Source organism: Bos indicus, chromosome 10 (assembly GCF_029378745.1).
Source record: "Bos indicus isolate NIAB-ARS_2022 breed Sahiwal x Tharparkar chromosome 10, NIAB-ARS_B.indTharparkar_mat_pri_1.0, whole genome shotgun sequence".
Lineage (NCBI taxonomy): Eukaryota > Metazoa > Chordata > Mammalia > Artiodactyla > Bovidae > Bos > Bos indicus.
In genome coordinates this window covers 101,731,916-101,757,428 of record NC_091769.1, presented here as the reverse complement: position 1 = coordinate 101,757,428, position 25,513 = coordinate 101,731,916, and the positions used below count along the sequence as shown (strand labels likewise).

At 48.6% G+C, this 25,513-nt stretch overlaps 1 protein-coding gene across 3 annotated transcripts; it reads right to left on the bottom strand.

Moving 5' to 3' along the window:
• Window positions 1-297: 297 nt before the first annotated feature.
• Window positions 298-10,769, bottom strand: CALM1 (calmodulin 1). Of its 3 annotated transcripts, XM_070798020.1 has the most exons (7): window positions 10,525-10,769; window positions 8,902-8,960; window positions 7,945-7,975; window positions 6,759-6,902; window positions 4,518-4,624; window positions 4,003-4,138; window positions 298-3,841 (listed from the first exon to the last, which is right to left on the bottom strand). In XM_070798020.1, exons 2-7 carry the CDS (start codon window positions 8,905-8,907, stop codon window positions 3,813-3,815), a joined length of 453 nt encoding a protein of 150 aa, XP_070654121.1. In that variant the 5' UTR covers window positions 8,908-8,960; window positions 10,525-10,769; the 3' UTR covers window positions 298-3,812. The 3 variants fall into 3 exon arrangements, with proteins under 3 accessions (XP_070654121.1, XP_070654122.1, XP_070654120.1); XM_070798021.1 differs by lacking the exon at window positions 8,902-8,960 and having other exon boundaries at window positions 10,525-10,727; XM_070798019.1 differs by lacking the exon at window positions 10,525-10,769 and having other exon boundaries at window positions 8,906-8,960.
• Window positions 10,770-25,513: the final 14,744 nt, after the last annotated feature.

Genomic DNA, 25,513 nt, shown 5'->3' with positions numbered 1-25,513 from the left:
ATATTTGGCCACTCCGGGCTTCATTTCCTTGCAGCAAATGGGGTCTAGTTCTCTGACCAGGGTTTGAACCCAGCTCCCTGCCCTGGGAAGGGAGAGCCTTAGCCACTGCACCACCAGGCTAAGTCCCTAGGCCTGAACTTTAAAACCAGGGTTAGGCGAGTGGGACGTCCCTGTGGTGGCTCTGGCCCCCCGCCAGCGTACCAGGGCGCAGGTGGACTCACACCTGCGGGCAGGTACAGCCTGTTCACCGAGCAAATGGAATGGACGGCAGCGGGGCTAAAAACCTCGAGTTCGCAGTTAGAGATGAAAGGCTGCAGAAATGTTTATTGAGTACAGTGCCAGGTTTATAAATAAAACTTATTTACAATTTCCATAGAGTTGGTCCCCCATCAGAGAGGTGGTTAATCTCCAAACAGTTCATCTCAGAAGATTCACAGCAACGTTCGAGTACATCTCTTTCGCACGTCGCCACGGTGAAGGGCGACTTCCGTAACAGAAGAACTGCCACCGTCTTGGCTACAGACGTGTTTAATGAACATTATAATCAATTTGGAGAAAGAACACACTCCACCCACGCCACTACCTTCTTCCTCCGAGGGATACAGACAGCACAGAACTTGTCTCCTGTAGAACAACTTCAAGGGATCAATAAGAGCTAAGAGTAACCGCCAGCTGAAGGATATAGTAAGACACATTCGTGGAAATCTAGTCACTGCCAAAAGGATAGGTGTATTTAGGATATACAGTAATTACTTCAAATGTTGAAAATGGCTGAATGAACCAGGAGCAGACTTGACCAAATTCACACTCTTTGTTCAGGAGGAAGTTCCCGGGACTGCTGAGGGGCCGCTAGTCACACTGCTTCTCCGCCGGCCCAAGCTGCGCCAGGCCGACTGGACAGCCCCGCGTCACAACATGGTCACAAGTAGTCAGACATGCGCTTATGAAGAGGGTATAAAAGTATGTACAGCAGCTAGTTTTCAGTGTGTTTGAAAGTTGCCCAAAGTCACCGATCTAAAGTGTGCAAAAAACTCGTTTGTCAAAAAATCAGGAAAAAAAAGCCTTCCTTGGCAACAGTGCATCAGAAGCCCATCTGAAACATCAAGACACGTTTGCTCGACACCTACCCCAAACAGATGGAGAACGAAACTGTGAGCGTGTGCGCCAAGGGCTCAGCAGTTTTTTATGGCAAGTCTCAGGCTCAAGCGGATGCCAGTTAAACTAGTCACTCTATATGTATATATAAATATATGTATATGTATTTATAGAGCAGTTAGAAGTGGGGCCAGAGTTTACAGGAAGGTTCTGGCTAAGTTTCAGAGTCGCGCCCCCTCGCCCAGCGTATGTCCTCACAAACCCCCGTGGACTGCAGACACCTAACCCTAGGGGGCTGGTCGTCCCCCGCAAGGCCAGAAAGGCCCCAGTGGACTAGGCTTCCCCTCGAGGCCAAACTGGAACTCAGCACCCGCTGGGGGTACGTTTCCGGCTCCCAAACAGGATCCTGGCCACTTATTAACCTGGTTTCAAGGGTGGTCTTTTAGGAAACGCCACAGGACCAACATGGAGTCCACCCAGCTCCTAGAAAAAGACGTGGCGAGAGGGCTGACAGAAGGCAGAGTTCCTGAAAAACAAGCCGAATCGTCCTCAACCCTTTTTAAAGCTACCAAGAGACCATCGGCCACAGGCCTGAGAATGGGTCACCAGTCTGGCTACTTGACCTCCTGGGAAGAAATATCTAGGTTATCCACTTCCTCGAACCAGAAACCGCATTCCTATCTCACCAGGAGAAAACCTCTATGGTACTGATGTTCCTTCCAGATTCAGGGAGTTACGGAAGCCAAGCCTCACCCACGACGCCAGCCTGTCTTCTACCGACCACCCAGCCCAGAGAGCAGCAGCCAAGCGGAGGGGCAGGCTCCTCTCCACGGCTCTGACCCACCCCTCTGGCAGGGAAAACGAAGGAGCTGCAAAATGCCAGAGAGGTGGGGAGCAGACGAGAAGCACAGGGTCTCCATAAACCAACCCTGAAGGCACCCGATGGGCTGCAGAGCGCGTCTCACCGCCTCACTGGCAGCCTGCTGCTGTTTCCAGGCAAAGTAAGACCTCCCACACAGGAACACTCAAAACCCAATCTCCTAATACGACACAACCAGTTAACACCCTGAAAAATGCACATTCAGCCTTCAGAAAGAGCTCTGCACTAAATCCAACACGCTTTTTAGGGGACTTTTAGGCAGACCAATCGCACTGCCAAGATCAGTACCAGCATCTCTTTAGCTTCAGTTACAGTTTTGTAAAGAAATACAAAATTCCCTCTGGGCTGGAGTTTTACTTTCAAGTTGGAGGTCAGAATTGGTTCTACTGGGGGCAGGGGGTGGGGAGGAGCAAAGTCAAGTTAAAAAGACAGCAGAAGTCTAAAGTACAATCATAAATTAAAAACTAAATCACAAGGTGACTGGTGGTGTCCTTTAGGCCTGAAGAGACTGGCTTAGAAAAGTGATCACTGCTTCTACCACACACAGCGAGGGCTCAGGTACAGATGCACTAAATCATCTCTTGCACAGATGGTCTCAAATAGTGACATCAAACACTAATCAGCAGCACAATTGACAAGAACCCCTAAATACATGCTTCAGAGAAAGTGGTTTTTGTTTTTTCCTTCATTTAAGAGCGCCACTGCCTGAATTATCAGTAAGTCACCACGATTCACTCCCCCTCCCCCAGGGATACAAGTAGACCTACGTGTCCGTGAACAAGATGAAGCCGTCAGTATCTGCTTGGTTTGGGGCAAGGTCGTGGGCTCAGCGGTTGGTGCTGGGATGCGTGTCTGTGTGGCTGGGGGATACCCAATACTGGGCTGTGGGCATTTTTAAAGGTACACGGGCCTCCCCTCCGACTGGCTCGTCCCCGTTCAGGTCTGAGCTTTACAAAGCATTTAACACCACTTTAAGTTAATGGTCTTTTTATTGGAAAAAAAAAAAAAGACTAGCATTTACAACTTGGAATGGACGTGAATTGTGAATTCTTGAACAGCAGTGTTGATGGTTGTGCTGAGGTCCACAGCCACAGCCTACTCTGCCGGCTCCAAGTCACGGTTCGGAAGGTTTTAAAAACAGAGAGTCCCAAGATGCTCCCTTGATAAAAGTTTCTTTTTAAAAATTTGTATGAATGGTGATAGCCTGACACCCATTCCACTCAGCACAACGCGGACAACGCTGCAGACACAGACGGGCGCACCGCCAGCGCGTCACGGTCGCCAGGGGGCGGTAGAGAGGCCCGCCCGGCAGCAGGGGCGCTCCGCCTGGACAGTTACCCACACGGCATCCTGAGGTGAGCCAATTTTAAACGCCTCTTCTCAGTAAACCGGCTACAATTTACACTAACAATTTGAACTAGAACCCCTCTGAGTAGGTTTTGAATTTGTTTTTTCACTTTTTCGTTTTTAATACAAACGCCTGACTGTGCTCAATTGTCAAGCTGCATGCATGAAAAACTGGCCAGCCCGAACAGTGTGATTAATCATGAGCAGACGGGCCTGCCAGGAGCCCACTAAGTGTTTCCTTATCGTTAAGGTAGGACAAGTATTTATATCGGAAAACTCATGTGTAGCTTGATCTTTAGGGGACAGGACCACCAACCAATACATGCAGATTTTGTGTGTGTGGACAGAAGGTACTTTTGACATTCAGTTTTGCTATACAGAAACAGAATGAGTAAATGAACTTTTTTTTTTTTTTTTTTTTTGCAAGAGGTAAGTAAAAGATTCAATTTGATTCTTCTAGAGGGGGGAAAAAGGAGTTGAAAGTAGGTCTTCATTTTGCAGTCATCATCTGTACGAATTCTGAAAAGACAAATAATCATAACTTTCAGTTATCTTCAGAAGCAGCTTTAGTGAAGGTAACATCTCTAGTCTGAATAAGGGAAAAAGCCCCTAGCTGCAGTAGTTAACTTGCTCACAGGCCCTACAGGGAGGACCATCGCAAAGCCAACGTGGTGGCTCACCTTCGTAGTTGACCTGCCCGTCCCCGTCGATGTCCGCCTCTCTGATCATCTCGTCCACCTCCTCGTCCGTCAGCTTCTCCCCCAGGTTCGTCATGACGTGGCGCAGCTCCGCGGCGCTGATGTACCCGTTGCCATCCTGCGAACACGCCGCAGCGGTTACTGGCAGGGACCCAGTGCCGTGGGCAGGCAGGGCTCCGACAGAGTCACTGCCCCGTGCGCACCTGCCATCTCTCTAGCTCCCCCCACCACTAAACACGTGCAGGCAGCCAGTGCAGAAACCGCAGGGGCTTTTTAAAAAGCAAAAGAAACTCCAAGAGTCAAGAAACCTGGTTCAAAATTTCTCTACTACTTATTATGCTTACTCTCATATGATAAGGTTACTGCAGTAAGTCAGGAATATTTGAAAGTGAGATTACAGAGGCTCAGGCAGGTAGGTAAAATGTTCTAACTAGAAAAGTGTGTGAAAGCTTTTAGAAATGATGGCCACAAAGTCAGCAATGCAGACACGGGGTCACCTTATCGAAGACTCGGAACGCCTCGCGGATTTCCTCTTCACTGTCGGTGTCTTTCATTTTTCTAGCCATCATAGTCAAAAATTCTGGGAAGTCAATGGTGCCATTACCTCAAATTAAAAAACAAAAGCGTGTGTAAAATAAGTGCTCCAGTTAACGCTACTGAAGAAGTAATTTTAGAATCATTTTATAGAACAGTAAGCATTTGGTAAGACAAACTGGTGAACTGCTTTATCAGGCTGTATTATCTTAGGTCTAAATTATTCAAAAACTTCACAGGGCAATTTCACATGATTCATGTAATTAAACTAGTAATCAATGCCCAGGATAGCATTTAATGATGCAAAGGAAACTGTACACACAGTTTCTTGGCCACTGAAAGGTCTGTACAGTTCAACAGGAAAAAAGAAAAAGGCCACAGCAGTGCTGGCTGCATCCTTCCCTCCCAAGGGAGGCCCCGGAGACTGCCTTCCCCCAAGCCAGGGAGGTCCTCAGTCTAACTCTGCCACACCAGGGATGCTGGAAAAGGCCCGTCACTGAGCCGCCAAGGTCTTCAAGGAAGAAAGTGAGTGGGGAAGACCTGAGTGGGGAAAAGGGGACTCATGCCGGGACCACGAGTGCTGGAAAGCCTTCTCCAGGAGGCGCCTCTCGGACACTGCACGGAAGTCACCTGACCGTCTCTCCCAACTCAGTATCTTTGCTTCCTACTAAGAGCGTGGCTCCCAAGTGTTTTCTCAGCTCAAATCATTATCAATCAGGAAACTGTCAGCAGAATCTGTTCTGTGGCCAGTATTCCAAACTCCTCCGTTAAAACCAACAGTCAGATGAATACACCAGAGACAAGCCACCGGATAAACAGTGTAACTTGAACTAAACAGAAATAAAAATTAGAACCAAAAAAAGCCTTATGTGAAGTTACTCTTTTTCACCAGTACCAACAAAGTAGTAATCCACAGATTCCTTCAAAGCGTTTTGGCCTCCAAAAATTTAAAGCATTATTGATGTTCATGGCAGACAGAAACCAGTTGTCTGAAATGATCTCTTATAGCCCTATAGTGATGTCCTTCAGCATCAACACATGCATTCATTGCAAATGTTAGATTCTATAGCTTGAGAAAACTTCCCCTCCTTGTTCCATACAATCAGAGGGCCTAATACATTTTGCCAGTCCCAAGACAGCTTCCTGGGCTCGACTATAAGAGAGCCACGCTATGTTCCCAGATGGTCGATCACCTTAGCAGTCAAATGAGACAGAACTATGAATAAACCTCTTTCTCCAAACTATTAACGATGAAAACAGTCCTTAGAAGTAGCTCAAATGTACTTAAACCACTGTTAAAGAGCTGACCCCAAACCCCTGCTTCTAAATACGTGACCAGCAGTATAATTCTGTTTTTTCACACTATACCATACTTTATTTACATACTTTTAAATGGCTACTGTCAAGCTGATCAAGAAAGTCTAGACCCAAACTGTTTATTCCTGTTTCATCTTTTCAAAATTTACAAATGTTCCACAATGTTACGTTTACAGATTTGATTACATATATTATATACATCAAACTTACTAATTTGATATTATTTCTAAAGCACGTGGTTTTTCTTTGTGGGCAGAGGGGAGTGATTAAAAACTACTTGCTGACAGAAGCAAGCAGTAAAAAGGCCTCCTGTCCACTGTTCTGGAGTCCAGAGAGCAAGTGACCGAACGGCAAGTTCCTTCTGGCTCCGCGCCTTCCTGGCAGCTTCTGTAAATCTAGTCCCTTCAGTCATCACGCACCCCACCTCCAAGCCTCATGTGATCCCTGAAATTCTCTTCAATAAACACACTGACAGCTCACACTGTGCTCACTTCTATACGTTAACATCTAAGAAGGCTCTTCCCCCACTTCACTTGGGGTTTGTCTCCTGAGACAACCAAGCCTTTTTAAAGGTCTATGGCTATTTATTTTTACTTTCCCCATAGTACTCCGTGCAGACGCAAGAGCCAGTTGATAAAGACTGAGCTACAGGTCATGGCAAGTAGAAAAGAACAATACTGTGATCTGATCCAGGAAACGTTCTGGACAGCAAGCAGGGCTAGAGGCAGGCCCGTAATGTTCTATTTTAATTGTCAACGGCCTAAGGAAACCACAGAAGGGATCTTTGCACATTTGCCTTGGTCTCGACACTTGAAAGACAATCTGGTAACATGTCTCAACTTGAATTACACAACACTGGCACTCATTCACAGCTCTAAAGCCCTTACCATCAGCGTCCACCTCGTTGATCATGTCCTGCAATTCGGCTTCTGTTGGGTTCTGGCCCAACGACCTCATGACGGTTCCAAGTTCCTTGGTTGTGATGGTGCCATCACCGTCTTTGTCAAACAGGGAGAAAGCTTCCTTGAATTCTGAAAACACAAGTTTACCTTTTAGAATGAATGTCTTCACCCAACCCAGTCACAGCACGCCCGTCCCCTGAACTTGCCAAAGCAAGCCAAGTTGTGCAAGTTAACAGAAGCTGCCTGCTCCTTATCTGCTGAAACAAAGACCACAACAGTCACACTGGCCGCGCCTTCACACAGAACACAGAGCAAACGTCACCACAGGCAACCAGGCCCACCAACGGCAAGCCCCTCGCTTTGAAGGCTAAGCTTCCGCAGTCTAGTGCAGGTCCAGTCTGACAAGGCAAGACTGGTCCGAAAGGTCCCTTCCCGTGAAATCTCTACAGCTGTGAGAACTCCTTGTTTCACAGCAACAGGAGAGGTAGTTACCAGAAATGGACAATCCCTGGTAAACAGTGTGTTCTCTCTGCATGGCATTCAGAGTATTTCAAAGGCAATCCTGGTTTCCTGAAGAGAAACCATCTCAAAAAACCTCTCCAGGGACTTCCCAGGCAGTCCAGTGGTTTAAGGCTCTGCACTCCCAATACAAGGGGCACAGTTCAATCCCTGATTGGGGAACTAAGATCTGGCACGCCACATACCGAGGTCAAAAATACCCAAAACAGTCCTCCAGGGAATATTAAAAGCTAAACTCTACACTGACTTCATTCCCCTGGCGATGATTACGGGGGTCCTCACTGTCCTCCTCGCCCACCCCATTTAGAACAGCAGGCACACGCTTTCACGGCGCATCACAAAGTGGCCTAAGAGTTCTAGACTGCATTTTTGAACAGCAGGCTCCATGCACTCTCATTCCATACAAAGCCCAGCATACCGTGAAGTGCGCACTCCACAGTGTAACAAGTGGGCATCCTTAGTTCCACTTACTTTTGCATTATCTCCAAAAGACTAACAAGGAGTAACATTTAACCTAAATATTTCTGCTTGTTGTTTGCACTTCAATAAAATCCTTAGAAAACCGCTCAGACTAAGGGGAGAGGGAAGAGTCACCAGAACTGAGACTATCTAGTAGTCTGGTCTACCGAGACTCCCTGTAGTCACCACTTACCAGCAATCTGCTCTTCGGTCAGCTGATCAGCCTGCATAGAAAAAGAAAAGGTTACAATTCAACCCACCGGAGTCTGGAGTCAGCATAGCTTTTCCAATTAAGTCTTTTAATAATGATATTTCTCAGCTGTGAAAATTTCAACCATGTCATTTAAGAGAAACAATTAGAATGCAGGGAACCCTTTATGCTATTAACAAAGGATGACAAGTTAGACAAGGTCTCACTTCAGCTTTTCTTCTCTGGGCCTAAGGGCTCTCTGCTCTGCGGTGGGTCGAACCAGGAGAGTCAGTTCATCATCTGAGAAATGGCACCTCTAGTGGCAACAGGCCCACTGCAGCCGCAGGGCCCAGCTGTGGGAAGAAGTGCGCCACCTACTGCAGGACGCCGCGCTCTCCGCGGCCATCCACGGAGGGACCCAACCTGCCACGGCTGGCCCTGCAGCCAGGACCGGGGCCAGGTCAGGCCTTCGGTGCACCTTGCGCACCGCTGCGGGCACTCCAAATCTCCAAACTGGCGTTACATAATGGCACTGGCTTGGATTAACAGGCTTTTATATCTATTTTACGAGATACAATTAAGTGGAAAAAAAATATACAGCAATGGGTTATCCTACCAACTTCATTTCCATGCTTTCCAATCACTAAAATTAGGCAGTTATTTGTTAAAAGCCTATCATTTAGAACAACTCATGTCCTTGGTCAAATTATCCTGATTCAAAAGCTGGGGGGTGGGGGTGGAAATAATAGAACGGTCCTACAATCGAGCTGTTACAAACCTGCAAAAATGAAGCACACAGAAACTACATAGTAATTATGAGACCGTGCCCTCCCTTTTTTGAGAGGAACTATTAACTTTGCTAGAGGATATTTACTCTAACCTTTTTAAGGGAGATCTAAGAGCTGCTCCTAATAAACACACTTTACTAGAGGTGGTAATGGCCACGAAAGTAATTCTCACTTGCATTATTTGGTCTCTGCAACGCTGATCTTGTGCCTCCAGACATGGGAATTCGGCATCTCAAGGACAGATAATATGTATTTTTATTTTAATGAAGGATGTCTAACGAAGCCAGTTCCAAAACAAGTCCTAGTAGAAAGCTGATGGCAATTTATTCGAACTCGCAAATGAAAACTTTCACAGTAAGAGTGATGTTCCAACATACTGACTTAGGGAGGAAACATTTTTTTCAAATTAGAACTGTGTCTCCTCTCCTCCCTACCCTAGACACGGCACGCCGGTTTTCTTTATAGCGAAGGAAGGAGACACGAGGATTTATGTAATGCCAGGGCTACGTCTCTGCCTCCTACAACAGGAAGCGCTGCCGACCACACCTCGCAAAAGAAGCTGTCACCTCGCCGGGGAAGTGTCCTCTGAGAGTGGAGATCGAGGCTGTCGGCCCGCCTCGACACAGAGGGACACGCTCACCGCCACACCGCATCGGCCTCGGGGCAGAGGTGCGCGGGCCCCGCCGAGAGCCGCCTCCCCGCCCCGCCGAGCCAGAAAGGCGGGGGGTGATGTCAGCCCTGCCGACCGGGGGATGGCACACCCGGAGAGGCGCACGGGCGCATCTGGCCGCCGAGGAGCCGCAGAAGAGGCGGAAACGGGGAGGGCACCTCGCCTCGGACGGGAGGGAGCGCGGGCCGGAGAAAGTGCCAGGCGAGGTCGCCCTGGGAGCAGGGCGCAGGGCGCCTCTCCCTCCAGGCCAGGGAGAACCCCCCACACCCGCCGCGGGAGGGGCCCGAGCGCGCCCCGCGCCTCCCACCCGCTTCTGCCCTGCGCGCCGCCACCTCCCCCGGAGCACAAACTTCGCGTCTCCACTGGAGACCGCGGCGCGCGCCAGCGCTCCTCCCCGCCCCCCGCCCCAGTTAGCGCGGCCGAGCGCCTCCCGCGGGGGGGCCCACCCGGTGCCCCGCGGCCCCACTCGCCTCCACCGCCGCGCGGGGCGGGTCTGAAGGGGCGCTGGACGCCGCGACGCGGGCCCCGGGCCGCCGCAGGGCCCCGCCCGGGTAGGGCGGTCGGCCGGCCCGCCGCTTCCGCCCCCGCTGCCCCCCGCCCCGCGCCTTCCTGCCCCCACCCCACCCTCCCCGGCTCCTTCCTTCCCGACCCACGCCCGCGCCGCGCCCCCCAGGAGGGAGGCGGGAGGAGCGCCCCGAGGGGACGGCGGCGGCCCCGCGCTCCGACCGCGGCGACGTGCGCCACCGGCTCGCTCCGGCCCATTCATTCTCCGCTGCCCGCGAGCCGGGGTCTGGCCGCGGCCCCGCCCGGACCCCCACCCCTAGGGCAGCCCGGGGGCGGACGGCTGAGCGAGCGGGTGCGGGGGCCCCGGCGTGGCCAGAACCCCCGCCTGGGGCCGGGCGCGGCCAACCCCGGCCCCACGACGGGCCGAAACGTAAACGGGGCTGCCCAGCCGAGGAAACTGGGATGCAAACCCAGAGCGCGTCCTGACCCGCAGCGGCTGCGCAACACCCGGAAGCCAGGAAAAGCCACCCAGCGAGGGAAAGACGGGAAGAGAGACAGGGTCCGGAGAGGGAGAGCGCGGGCAGGCGGCCGCAGCGCCGGCACTCGCCGCGCCCCACCTACCATGGTGCGAGCGAGGCAGGGAGGCCGAGAGAGCGAGGGTGGCCGCGCAGGGGCCGGGACCGCAGGGCGCCTCCGCTACAGCTGCTGCCGGGGCCCCGTGTGCGCTGAGCGCTGTGCCGCCGCCGACCGCCGCTGCCGCCAACTGCGCTAACGGCTCTGCACCCGCCAGGCTCCCAGCACCGCCGCCGCGCCGCGAGCCTGCGTCCCGCGCTATATATATGGCGCCGCGTATCCCTCCGCCGCCGCGCCGCCGCCTCGCCCTGCGCCGCGCCGCGAGGGCCGGGCCTCGCTGCCTGGCCCCGCCCCGGGCCCCACCCCCGGGGCGCCCGGCCTCCTGCCGACCCTTTGCGCGCGCGGCCGCCGGCGGGGCTGGGACCCCCCCCAGCGGAGACGTGTGCCCAGAAGTGCACGCAGGTGCCAGCCCGGACCAGGGCGAAGACAGAGGGGCTGCGTAGCCGACGGGGGGCGGCTCTGGCTTCAGAAGGGCCCCGCCCCTCGCCCCAGGCCCCCACCCCACCGGCGGGACCCCTGCCCCTTCCTACCCCCACCACCCGCCCCTCGCATCTCGCGCCCCGGGGCAGCGGACTGGCCCTGGCCTCGCGGTCTCCCGCTGGCCCCCGCCCCTGGGGAGCCAAGGGCAGTTCTGGGGTGAGGGCAGCCGCACCTTCGGCGACCGAGGACAGGGGTCTGGAGGGAGCAAGTGTCTTCGCGCAAGAAACTGCTTAGACGTTTGCTCTTTGAGTAATGTCGGAGACAAATGAATATATATGCTCGACTGCTAAATCCGTGTCACGCTCATATGCTTAGCCAGTCTTACCTTAATGTTTTCACGTTTCCACTTAATTTTTTTTTGTATGCTTGAATAATCTCCCTCTCCTACTGTATTTTTTTTTCCCTATGGAAAACACTACTCATCCTGACCCTAGTCTTACTGAAATCAATGTACCTGTGCATCTTCTGTAGACTTTCAAACCCCATGCTTTGATTTTTTTTTTTTTTTTTTTATGTTAGTTACCTGGTCCTAACGGATCAGATCTTTATTCGTAGATCCACAGAAACAAAGAAGGAAAACAACAGATACATAGAATCCCCTAGATTAGGGTTGGAACACACAGTTTAATTGACTCTACTTTGGAGCTCGACCAGTTTTTAAATGCACAATCTTAATTATATTTCAAGTAGTATTTTAATCTAAAATTTACTCATATTTTCAATTTTCTGTATAGCAGAAAAAGGACCATATCAGTTATAAATGTAAAGCCCAGAACTTTGTAAAAATCTTGACAAAATGCTGCAGTTTCTTTTCTTGCCAAGGCAGAGCACAGAATCTGATCTTTTGTTTACAGGGCCTGGGCAACAGTTGCAAGTTATTATTTGCATACTCTTTCAGAGAATGTGGCAAAGTGTGTGATTGACAACCTCGCTAGAAGGGCTTTGCTAGGTTATGCTTGTTTCTGGCTTTGACACAGTCTGCAGAAAAGAATTTTAAAACAATGGAAAATGTAGTTGCCCAGGACTTGTGTGATAGCCTCAGACAAATACCTATGGAACTGTTTTTACTGATATGCCTTCTGGAATGCAGTAGGAAAGGGGGAACCAGCTGTGCAATCTAAAGGGAGTCTGCCACAGGGAGCCAGGGAATGGCGCTGCCTCCCTCGGCAGATGAGAAAGACACCATCTACTGAACGTGATTGTCACCATCATCCTGTCTTCCTGGGCGAAGACTTGAATGGGAATAAACTGTATGTTAATAGGGGAGTTGGAAATAGGGGGAAAGGGACTAATATAAAGTCAGTTAAAAGAATATTCGGTAATACAGTGAGTTACAGTCTAAATGGCCAAATATGCGAAGGGAATTGGTATTCTTTTGCCAGGCTTTTCATACAGTAGTTAAATACATTTTTAAAAGTTGGTATACATTGTATAAGAAGGAGGAAAAATGGCCTCGAGATGAAATGTATTTAATTCTTAAAGGTTTATTAGGTTCTGATAGTCTTCTGTTCCTTATAATTAAGTTGCTAGAATCCATGGTTTTGAAAACCAGGCATTTTCTAAAATAATGTTTCTCCTTCCATCATTTAACCTATTTCACCCAAATAAAACACTTTGAACTTTTTCATGACTTTATTTGCTAAAGACCGTATTTCAAAGTCATCTTACTTATTATAGTAAAATTCATTATTGTGATTCTTTACATTTTACCAGCTAGAGTTCTCTTTTGATAATTCTTTATCAAAGTACAGCTTTCAAGTCTATTGGATTTGTAATGAGGTCATGCTTTACTCAGTTTTATGGCAGTTTGACACATTGAAATATAAGAAGGTCAAATGACTTACCCAAGATCTTGCCATGAATCAGGGATGGAGCATAAAATAGAGTGTGAGCCCTTGTTCAGGGGCTCTAAGATTAGATTATGTATTAATGAAATTAACATCTGAAAATTGAAAATGTGCCATGTGAAGATTTATGTATTTCCTGAAGCAGATTCTTCTGACCACCTGTATGATCACTGGGATTTCATTAAAGATTTAAGTCAATAAACTTTCTAATTTATTAAAAGATCAGGAATCAAGAAATCCCTTGGATTGCAAGGAGATCCAACCAGTCCATCCTAAAGGAAATCAGTCCTGAATATTCATTGGAAGGACTGATGTTGAAGCTGAAACTCCAATACTTTGGCTACCTGATTCGAAGAGCTGACTCATCCGAAAAGACCCTGATGCTGGGAAAGATTGAGGGTGGGAGGTGAAGGAGACAGCAGAATGAGATGGTTGGATGGCATCACTGACTCAATGGACATGAGTTTGGGTGAACTCTGGGAGTTGGTGATGGACAGGGAGGCCTGGCGTGCTGCAGTCCACGGTGTCGAAAAGAATCGGACACAACTGAGCGACTGAACTGAAATGAACTGAAGCCACATTCTTTTGAAGTCATTGGCAGGTAGATTCTTTACCATTAAGCCACCTTGGCTACAGTCTATGGGGTCTCGAAGAGTTGGCACGACTGAGCACAGCACTGCAATGTGAAGTCATAATTTACTGAGAGTCAAAAGACAATGGAATATTTCATGATATTGAGAGAAAATGGCTATGATTATTTTTAAAAGTGAAAGTGTTACTTGCTCAGTCGTGTTCCTTCTTTATGACCCCACAGACTGTAGCCTGCCAGGCTCCTCTGTCCACAGAATTCTCCAGGCAAGAATAATGGAGTGGATTGCCATTCCCTTCTCCAGGGAATCTTCCCGGCCCAGGGACTGGACCTGGGTCTCTTGCATTACAGGCAAATAGTTTACCATCTGAGCCACTGGGGAATAAAGTAATGTTAAATTGAAGAAAAATAGAAAGAATGCAACCCTATGTCAGGAATCTCAAATTTTAATATCACTTCTGTCACTAACCTGATTACCCATTTGAGTGTAACAGAAAAAATACAAATGTAATCATTGTACATATTCAGGGGTAAGACAGGTTTGGATTTAATCTAGAAATTCCAACTGTAAACCCTGTGCCTGAGATTATAATATATATGACTGTAAAATATACATGTACAATATGTACTGTCATGCATGTCATATGTGTGTGCCCACAAACATGCTGAAGGTGAAGAGGACAAATGGAGAAATGGAAACAGCTTAAAGAGAGCATTTGATGGGCTTCCCTGGCAGCCAGCAGTTGAGACTGAAAATTAAAAAAATAATAATAATAACATTTGCTGAGCATTTGGCCACCTGATGCAAGTAACTGACTCATTGGAAAAGACCCTGATGCTGGGAAAGACTGAAGGCAGCAGGAGAAGGGCACAACAGAGGATGAGATGGTTGGATGGCATCACCGACTCTGTGGACATGAGTTGGAGTGAAGTCCAGGTGTTGGTGATGGACAGAGAGGCCTGGCGGGCTGCGGTCCATGGGGTCGCAGAGAGCTGAGCGGCTGCACTGACTGAACTGAGCATTGGCTGTGGCCAGGCCCTGTGCTAACTATCATTTCATCCTCCTGCCCATGCTGTGAGGCCAGCGCCATTATCCTTATATAGAAACCAAGGCACTGAGAGACTAAGTGATTTGTCTAATTTAAGTGTTGAAATGAAAAAATCTATTTCAGAGGACCAAGCATGTAAGCATTACACTGTATCTCTTGTAAATTAATATAATTTATTTTTAATTTTTTTTTGGAAGGAACACAAGATTAAAATTTGTGTTTTTTTTTTTTTATGAAATACTTCTTACCCAAGGATTTAAAATTAAAATAAGATCATAGGAATGTAGTAATAGCTGTACCTACCACACCAGGAGCAGAGTGTATAAGAAAAAGCAAAACATTTACTTTATGATGCTTCCTAGCCAGAGGACATTTCTCATTTTGCAAATGAGGTCTAAACAGGTGAGGAGACTTGCTCACCATCATTTAGCTGACGACTCTATGCTGTCACTGAAAGAGATAACCGAGAACTCTCTCATCCCAGTCCTATTCCATGATGCATCTCTCGGAGTTGGTATTTTATTTTTATAAATGCATTTATTATTTATGGCAGTGCTGGGTCTTTGTTACTGCTCCGGCTTTCCTTGAGCTGCAGCAGGTAGGGGCCTCTCTCCAGTTGTGAGGCACAGGCTTCTCACTATGGTGGCTTCTCTTGCTGGGGATTGTGGGCTTTCGGGCGTTCGGACTTGAGCAGCTGTGACACCTGGGCTCAGCAGTCGTGGCTGCCGGGCTCTAGAGCACAGGCTCAGCAGTCGTGGTGCACGGGCTTAGATCCTCCGCGGCACGCGGGATCTTCCCAGATCGGCGGTTGAATCCCTGTCTCCTGCATTGGCAGTCAGATTCTTTACCACTGAGCCACCGGGGAAGCTGAGGAGTTGGTATTTTAAACTAGAGACAAATGGATGGATGGATAGGTAGGTAGATACACAGATAGATCCTGTAGCCTTCATGTAGCTTACACTGCTCTGAGAAAATGACTCTGTGTGTGTGGTGGGGTGGGCAGTGGGATGGGGGGAGAGAGGTGATGCTTGGCTAGATGGTTTTTACAAAGTCACAAGTCTAAATTCATTCACTGTAACCATAGGCTGCTGTGTCTTCACAGATGGATTATCTAGTTAGAGAATTTTCTTTAAGAAATTTCCAGCCCCAAACTGGAGCACCTCTCCTGAGCTATCTCACAGGAAAGAAATCTTGTCTTTGACTTCTCTGCCACCCACAGCTGCCTCCTTCTCTGTCCCATGGTCCAATATAATTTGATGATGATCCACCATTTGGGATTTTCTTCTTCACTAATCATCTCCAGTAGCCAGAACAGGCTCCTGCTGCTTGTGTGTGGTTTCACATTTCATTAAATGTTATACAGGATTATTATATAAGCTTTACTATCTCTATCAACAACAAAATACCTCATTATTTTTCCACTTAAAATTTTGCTATTATAGTATCTTTTTTTGCTATTATCTTTTATGAATGACTCTCAGGTAAAAACACAGGGAAAATTCTAACATTACGTTTAAATTTGAAATGTGTTACCATCATAAGGAAATAAGTGAGTTTTAAGCCATGACTTATCACCATGAGAAAACATACCAATTTTAGCATATGTCTATTCTGCATGCATGCACGCTTAGTTGCTCAGTTGTGTCCAACTCTTTGCAACCCCATGGATTGTAGCCCATCAGACTCCTCTGTCCATGGGATTTTTTTCAGGCAAGAACACTGGAGTGGGTTGCCACTCCCTTCTCCAGGGGACCTTCCTGACCCAGGATTGACCCTGTGTCTCCTGCATTGCAGGCGGACTCTTTACCTGCCGAGCCTTCAGGGAAGCCCTACTTAGTGTCCCGGAATTTTAAGCGAATCATAACCAGACCACTGCATGCCCTGCTGTGTCTCAGCTTGCAGCAGTCCTCAGCATATTAATGGTCTCAAGAGAAACAGCACCATCCCCCTGAATGCGCCCACTCTTGTCTGTGTTTAAATCCCTTTGTGCAGTGGAGGGCACGCCTTGCCCGACATTCACAGCGCTTGTGCTCGCTTTGCTCGTAGCTGTGGGGATGGATCGACATTGTTCCCTCCACCTGGTCCACCCTTGCGACCAAGGCCGTGAATGTGCACCACAGCCAGCTGAGGTCAGGGATAGAGAACAGAGCAAAATAACCAACAAGGAATGAGACTGGACCGCTGACTCGGGCCTCATTAGCTCTGTGCTTTGCACGCATGCTCAGTCGCTTCAGTCGTGTCCGACTCTGTGCGCCCCATGGACTGTGGCCCACCACCTGTAGCTCCTCTGCCCATGGGATTCTCAGGCAAGAACACTGGAGTGGGTTGCCATTTCCTCCTCCGGGGACCTGTGCCTTAATGGACTGGGATCTCAAGTCACAGGCAGCCAACAGTTACACAGACTTAGGGACCAAGTATGTGCACTCAGATTCCAAAACGCCCACTGGGAGAAGTCATCGCTTTTTGCCTTAGTTGTTTACACTGAATTCAAACTTTTTTTTTTTAATTGCTCTGACCTACTGAGCAAAGTATTCTTTAAGCCATATCAATTTTGGAAATTTCCTGAGTCACCATTCTCCCCATTAATCCAAAAATCAAGCGCCAAAGTTACTTCAATCAACATCTGAACAGTAAGCAACAACATCTCATTTCTACCATATGTGCTAGAATTGGGGACACACTAGAGAGGAGGTTTAAGACGTTCAGGCAACAATAGGCATTTAGCAGTTTACAGATGACTTAACAACCAGGTCGGTGGAGGGCTCTGTGGCCACAGTGGTAAGCTGGAATGTTAGGTATTGGGGTGACTCAGTTTGCCTGAAGGGCAGAGCCAGCGGTCAGCACAAATTGGTACTTTCATTGAGGTCTTGATATGCAGAAAACTGGACGATAATGATAAATCAGAGAAACTGATGCTGATGGTGGATTATACCAAAGAATGGGCCTCACCAATGCCAACAGAACTAAGATCTACTCTGGTGACTGTGTGGTTTGGTTTTGACTCATAACAAATAACTCTGTCCTGCCTCTGGAGCTGTGCTATCCACTAGCCATGAGCAACATGTGGCTATCGAAATCAAAATGAATTACACTTTAAGTTTAGTTCCTTTGTTTCACTAGCCACCGTCAAGTACTCAGTAGGCCCACATGGCTAGCGGGGTTACCTAGCAGTTACCTAGGTGAACAGTGTGGAACATTTCCATCATCACAGAAGTCTTATTGGGCTGCACCAAGCTAGACTGAGAACCCCACTGTAGAACTTTAAAAAAGAAGAAAGGAAGGAACGCCCATATTTACCTGGATCAAGAATCCTGCTGCTTGCTGCTGCTGCTGCTAAGTCGCTTCAGTCGTGTCTGACTCTCTGCATCCCCACAGACGGCAGCCCACCAGGCTCCCCCATCCCTGGGATTCTCTAGGCAAGAACACTGGAGTGGGTTGCCATTTCCTTCTCCAATGCATGAAAGTGAAAAGTAAAAGTCAAGTTGCTCAGTTGTGTCCGACTCTTAGCGACCCCATGGACTTTAGCCTATCAGGCTCCTCTGTCCATGGGATTTTCCAGGCAAGAGTACTGGGTGGGGTGCCATTGCTTTCTCCACAAGAATCCTGAGGGTCCCCCATTTTAGTCTCACATGCGCTATTCTTGGCTCACCCCTGACGACTCTGTGCCCTTCTGACCCATCCAGCACACAGTACTGTCTCTTCTCTGTGTTTCATCCTGTCTCTTCTCTGCTCAGAACTTTTCAGAGGCTCCCCAGTGCCTGCAGGAGATAAAATGTAAAGTCCTTGTGTCTAGCGTTCAAAGCCATTCACCACATTGTTAATCTACTTTTTCAGCATTACTTTTGTTATCCTACAAACATGGATTTTCTGCTTCAGACAAATTGGTTTCCTCTCTGACCCCTGAATACACATTGCATCCTCCCAACTCACTGCCTTTTCCATGCCACTCCGTGTCCAGATACCTGTCCAGATCCGCGTGTGCGCGCGTGCGTGTGTGTATGTGTGCGCCTGCGTGCGTGTGTGTGCACATGTGCACGTGCTCAGTCATGTCTCTTTGCCACACTATGGACCGCAGCCCAGCAGCCTCCTCAGTCCATGGGGTTTTCCAGGCAAGAAAACTGGAGTAGGTTGCCATTTCCTTCTCCACGGGATCTTCCCAACCCAGGGATCATACCCCTGTCTCCTGCTGCTGCTGCTGCTGCTAAGTCGCTTCAGTCGTGTCCGATTCTGTGCGACCCCATAGACAGCAGCCCACCAGGCTCCCCCGTCTAATTCCTTCAATGGCAGGCAGATTCTTTACCACTGAGCCACCTGGGAAGTGAAAGTCGCTCAGTCATGTCCGACTCTTTGCGACCCCATGGACTGTCCATGGAATTCTCCAGGCCAGAATACTGGAGTGGGTGGCCTATTCCCTTCTCCAGGGGATCTTCCCAACCCAGGGATCAAACCCTGGTCTCCCGCATTGCAGGTGGACTCTTTACCAGCTGAGCCACCAGGGAACCCCGTCCATTTCATTACCACCTATCTAAACCCTCCCCGTCCTTCATGTCCTGTTTACACCACGTCTTTCACATCTCCCCCGTGACCGTAGCTCTAAGTGGTGCTGCCTGGTGATCCAGCGGTGAGGACGCCACCTTCCAGCGCAGCGGGTGCAGGTTCAATCCCCGGTGGTGGCTCAGACCGAAGGAATCTGCCTGCCATGTGGGAGACCTGGGTTCTATCCCTGGGTCAGGAAGATCCCCTGGAGAAAGGAATGGCAACCCACTCCAGTCTTCTGGCCCAGAGAATCCCATGGACAGAGGAGCCTGCTGGGCTACAGTCCATGGGGTCACAAAGAGTCGGACACGACTGAGCAACTAACACTATAGTTCAAAATAATTCTTCCTGTCTCCTGAATTCCTACACCTTTTACCCATTTCTACTTGATATTATCTTTTCATATACTCTATCTCCTCATACTAGCAGAAGCTACCATCTTATACTCTGAACTCAGCTCAGTATCTGGTAATAAATATCAATAGATTATGTGATTAGTGCTAAGCTCAATTCACTATTGGGCTAGAGAGAATATGAGAAATGAATTTTCCAAAACAGAGAAAAGGAAAAGGAAGTCCTCTGCTTTAATCTCGCCACCGGAACCACCACTGGGAAGGAGACTCCCTAGAGTGCAGTGGGTCATACTTCCTCAGGAATAGGCTGGACTGTTCCTGCTTTGATTCTAACCCATACCCTCCACAGCCCTGAACAAGTACCTGGGCTCAGCCTTCCTTTCTTTGGCAGTTCTTTCCCCACTTTCGTGAGACTGGATCCATTCCCAGCTTCCTGTGTGGAGAAAATTCAGCCAAAGGCAGGTTGTTGAACAGAAAAACTGGGCCTATCTCTATCCAAGTCCAGTGAAGATGCTTTTGAGTTTTATTCATTCTAAGTAGAGACTCTGAGTCATTGGCTAATAAACCAACTCTAGGCACCACCACAGGATGACTGGAGAGTTTGGCCACTGGGAAGATTGCCTTCAGGAGAGTTTTCAAGCTATACCAGGAATACTGTGGGCGCCTTTCTTCTCACATTCTCCCCTATAAACCCAAGCGAGGGACAGAAATTTTGTCTTCTCTCAGTGAAAAGTTTTGTTATTTTTATTGTTCTGACAAAGAAAACAGTTATTTCCCAAGAAAAGGATAATATTGTGCAATATTATCTGCCAGGTTAAATGACTATTTCCTTAGCCAGTTAACCACACAGACTCAGCCATGGGCTTATGTGAGGGTTACATAGGAGAAAAGAATGTCAAATTAGTTTGTAAACAATAAAGACCTAAACAAATACAAACTGTGTTTGTTCATAATATTTTATAGCATCAATCAGCTAAATATGGCAAAGGTCAGATAGAAGGCAATTCAGAACCAGTCAGGGAATCAAGCAGTTTCAGTGAATCCAACAGTCCAGCAGTGGGAAGACCCAAGGCTTCCCATTTTTCAGCGCCCCCAACGGGCTGGTACCCAGGGCAACAAGCCCTCGAAGCCTCGTTTCCTCCACCACAGCACTGGAATGCTGCTGAGTCATCACCCTCTTCTAGAGCAGCCAAAGAAATTGGTGACTCAGAGAACTGATTCATAGTTTCTCGTTTCACTGCTCTAGCTCTCCTCTGACACAAAATTTCCTTGTTGCACCTGTTTCACACAAAGCTTGAAACCTAGGTGTTAAGTCACTCAGTCACGTTCTACTCTTTGTGAATCCATGGACTGCAAATTCTCCATCCATGGAATTCTCCTCTACCTGTGGAATTCTCCAGGCAAGAATACTGGAGTGGGTAGCCATTCCCTTCTCCAGCAGATCTTCTTGACCCAGGGATAGAACCCAGGTCTCCCGCATTGCAGGCAGATTCTTCACTGTCTGAGTCACCAGAAAATGACCTTAAAACTGAACAGCAGCAAAATGTAGAAGCCATACTTTCAATGGTCTATTGACATAGTGATTCTAATAGAGGCATTTTTTCACATCCTAAAGAAGGGTAAAAAACTGATCAAAGCCATTCAGGACTTTGTACCTGTGGGAACTTTGTATTTTGAGGTACTTTGAGGTTTCAACCTGTTTTGTGTGGTGATACCACAGGCCCTCACAAAGCCATTTTCTACTTTCTAAACTCTGTTGCTTGTAACATTTGCAAGGTGGTCAGCTAGGTTAGAGAGTTAGGCATTGCTAAAGTCATGGAACAAGTTTTTCTTTCTGTGAAAAAGCACCATACTCTGAACAAGTTCAGTTATACCTGTTTTAATCAAGTAAACAAAAGAACCAAGTTTTTAGGAACCAGCTTATAAGTTGCATAGTGAAAAATGAAGATATAACCATGATTATTCTTTACTAGCATTTCGAATATCCTGAAAAACACTTCAGGTTATGAAAGAATTATAATTATATAACTACCTTTGCTTTCTTTTATTACTCATCTCAAAAAAAATGAGCTTTGCACAACACTGCAAATCAACTATACTTCAATTTAAAAATAATTCGCTTCTCTGAGCTCTTTTAGGAATAAAAAAGGGGCCTCTGCTAGCCTGAAGAAGCTGTAAGTAAATATGATAAAGCTTAACAAGAGGAAAGTGTCAGCAATATAAATGAAGGTCAAAGATTTTAAACAAGCTGTATAGATAAGGCCTAGCACAGAGAAGAATTGAGGACAGCCAATCCCTAAATGGAATCACAAAGTCCAGAGAAAAGTCATCTTGAGATTTTCCATCACTTGGAGGCCTTGCAGATGATAACATTCCTCTGCTTCCCCTAAAATGATTAGTCTTTGATTAAAATGTTTTCAAAGGTCAAAGGAAAGCTCAGTCTAGTAGGACCCTAAAGGCTACTCTGTCCTGAACTTGTACTTCTTGGAACTTAGTTTTCTTATCTGAAAATTGGAAAAGGGGACCCAGATGGACTTTGGTTCCTCCCAGATTTAGAATTTTATGATTCTAAATATTTTGCTTGTGAAACTTGTGAGGAACTTGTGCAGAATTCCCTAGTAACTAGGAGACCCCTGAAGACGCGGCTACAAATAGAGCTAAGGTCACAGGGGACTTGACCCAAGAGTTACATCTTTTTATAAATGGTAAAAAGTAAGACTATTGTAGAGTTCTGACTCTGTTGAATTATAGTTAAAATACTTAGAACAGACTAGGCCATGTCTACTCCAACTGATCAATCCTGGACATTTATTTCCAAAAATTGCCAAAAATAATCAAAAGCTGGGTAGAGGACATTATCTCTTTACAAAGAACAGAAAAGCAACAATAAAAGGAGAAAGTAAGCAATTTTGAATGAGTCAGATTTTTTAAAAAATCATTTTCTTCTACATCTGTATTCTTCAAAGGACATAATAGACTATACAAAGGAAAGCTTGGAGATAAACTCTGTTATTTCAAAAGATAATGTCCCATAATGATGATATTTCCTTAATTTAAAAGCAAGTAGAGACAATTCAAATGGGGAAAAAAAAAAAGGTGTTGAAAGAAGAAACTATACTTTCTATACAATAGAGTCTCAGTAAGTATTGGTTGATTGAATTTCCTGGAACTCAAAAGAACCTTTCATATACAGGTTTTCTTTCTACCTCTGTCTTAATTATTTGTTCATCTATTCCTTCAATAAACCTTTATTGAGCTTATGGAAATAAAATTCACCAAATACTGAGAATATGAAAATAAATGACAGGTCCTGTCCTTGAGGAGCTCACAATTTAGCAAGCTAGTTTTCTGACCACCAAAAGTAGTGGGTTTAATACGTACTAGGACTTAAGTACAGAGAAGGCGATGGCACCCCATTCCAGTCCTCTTGCCTGGAAAATCCCATGGACGGAGGAGCCTGGTGGGCTGCAGTCCATGGGGTGCTAAGAGTGGAACAGGACTGAGTGGCTTCACTTTCACTTTTCACTTTCATGCATTGGAGAAGGAAATGGCCACCCACTCCAGTGTTCTTACCTGGAGAATCCCAGGGACGGGGGAGCCTGGTGGGCTGCCGTCTATGGGGTCGCACTGAGTCGGACACGACTGAAGCGACTTAGCAGCAGCAGCAGGACTTAAGTAAGCTCAGAGGAATATTTTGTGGCACGCTGATTCACATGAAGATAAGCCTGGGATACACTTTACGGTACACCTAACTTGGTAAATGGAGACTCTCCCTCCAGTGTGAAAATAAATGTAAAAGGGACTTTCTGAGTCATCTCACAGTACAGCAAAAGCTCCAGAAGATGGGGTGTTACTATGGCACTAGCTTGGGAGCCAGACAACCTGGATTCTAGTCTGTGCTCTGCTCCTCAAGCGCGGGGCGACTGCAGGAAGGTGGATTGACATTTCTGGATCTCAGACTGCTCACTGCACAGAGCGGGATGAGAGGTCCCCAGACTCTGCACTAGGCAGACTGTGGTACCAGATGGTTGGATGGCATCACCGATTGGATGGACATGAGTCTGAGCAAGCTCCGATGATGGACAGGGAGGCCTGGCCTGCTGCAGTCCATGGGGTCGCAAAGAGTCGGACACGACTGAGCAACTGAACTGACAGAACTGATGGCGCATCTGACAGGCTATCTCGCCAAGCCTTATCTAGGAGAGTCTTTCCTCAGGACGCAAGACACTGCCTCTTGGTCTGCCCCGGAGCTAACCGTCGGTTCTGTCCCTGGGCTCCCAGGCCGGCCCCTGGGGCGTCCTCCTCCGGCCCGGCCGGCTCGGGAAACCCACGCCCGCGGGAAGAGGTAAAAAGCAAAAACCAGGTAAGGGAAACGAAAACGGGTCTCTCTGAAACAAAGGTGCCCGCGAGTGCGCTCCCGGGAGGCTGGGCCTCCGCCTGTAAACAGGAAGGGTCGCCTTCGGGGCCGAGCGAGGCAGGCTTTCGAGGCAAGGGGATGTTTTTGCTCATCTCGCCGGCGGCACATGACAGAACGTGTCGGATGAGCCGTCAGGAGCGCGACCTCACCGAGCCAGGAGGCAGGGCGAGGACGGCTCGAGATTGCCCCTCGGAGGGCCAAGAACAAGGCAAAGGACCCCAGTCCTCTCATTAGAACTACTCGCCTCCTGCCGCTCCGGGAGATAGAAGACCGCCGAGCCTCGCGCCGAAGCCGTTCAAGCGCGCGCGCTCGCGGGGCGGGGCGGGGCGGGGCGGGGGCACTATATCTCCCGGCGGAGGAGCACACGGAACGCGACTCACAGCCTCCAAAACGCGCTGCCCTGGAGCCGGTTGCTTAGCTGGCGCTGCCGAGGCTGCTTTCCTCGCTCAATCAGAGAAGGGCGCTCTGATTGGCCAGCGCGACCCTGCAGTGGTTGGCCGGAAAGAGTCGAGGCGCCTGATTGGTTCCGCCGCACCTGCAATGCGTCAAGCCGCGGTGGGCGTGGAGGGCTTCCGCGTGAACGGCTGTGGACCGCGGGGCCGCCAACCGCACGGGGAGGGAGCGGCTCCGCCTGTGGCCGCCATCTTTACTAGGGGCGGCGCGGGGCGCCCCGGGCTCGTCGGGGTTTCTCACGGCGCCCTTGGGCCGGTAGAGAACGGCTCTGCGACAAAAGTTGTGTGTGGGGGGAGGGGGGGTGTAGGGTTGGGAGGAGGTTTTCTTCCCTTTTTCCGTTGCGGTGGGCTGTCTCGTGTGTGCTCAGGTCCCAGGAGGCGGCGGGGGCAGAACTGGAGGGCTGGCGGGTCCCCGGGGTGAGGCGGGCCTGCTAGGAGGCCGAGGCCGCTGCCCTCAGACCGCCGGGTGTGCGCTCCGTCGGCGGGCGCCGAGAGGGCGCTTTGACTGCATTTCTAGGCGCGACAGGGAGACTCGTCCCCTGGGCAGCTTGCTCGCGCTGGAAGGCAGTTCTGGAAACCTCTCCCGAATACGTCATGGTTCTTGCTCACGCCGAGCGCGGTCCCTGCCTGCAGGGAATGCGTTTTATTTATTTTTAAAAAAACTTTTAGAGCTGTAAGTCCTAACAGCCGTCTTGGAAACTACCGGCTCCAGAGACCGTGGCCTGCGGCAGCGAAACGAAGCTTGCCTGACAGACACGCTGCGAGACGTTGACTGAAAATTATTTTGATCGTACCAGTTTGGTTGCCTTTTTAGGCAACTGTTAATGTTTGTGTGTGCATCCGGCTTTCGTTCGTCTCTGATATGCACCCCTGCAAAAAAGAAAAAGCCCGCTTTTTTTTTTTTTAATTAATCTTTCACTGTAGCAAAAGTGGTCGTGGTTCAGGACCCCCTTCGGTGGATATGGGTGAAGAGAAAGAGCTATGTTCCCTGGGTGAATTAGAGCTAGAGAAACGGGAAGAGGTGACGGTTGTCTGCTTTAGTGGGAGTGATGTCTTGGTTGGGCTTTATTTGAGCCGCGTAGGTGCAAACTCAATGCGGCTGGCTATCCAAAGGTGAATTCTGGAGTTGCCTCGTGGTGTGGGCGTTGCCATGGCTGCAGGGAGAGGGCGTTGGTGAATTGCAGGGCCTGTAAACCCGGCAAGGCCAGGCCGCTCCCTTGTGTGAAGTCCTAGTAGTAATGGACTACCCAGGTT

What these genes read in the sequence shown, in the direction of transcription:
- CALM1 (XM_070798019.1), bottom strand. Translation starts at nt 8,947, where the DNA reads ATGTCTGGAGGCACAAGATCAGCGTTGCAGAGACCAAATAAT. An exon ending in CGTTGCAGAGACCAAATAAT is followed by an intron (nt 7,976 to 8,905) that starts GCAAGTGAGAAT and finishes TTTTCTATGCAG; the next exon opens with GCTGATCAGCTGACCGAAGA. An exon ending in GACCGAAGAGCAGATTGCTG is followed by an intron (nt 6,903 to 7,944) that starts GTAAGTGGTGAC and finishes TTGTGTTTTCAG; the next exon opens with AATTCAAGGAAGCTTTCTCC.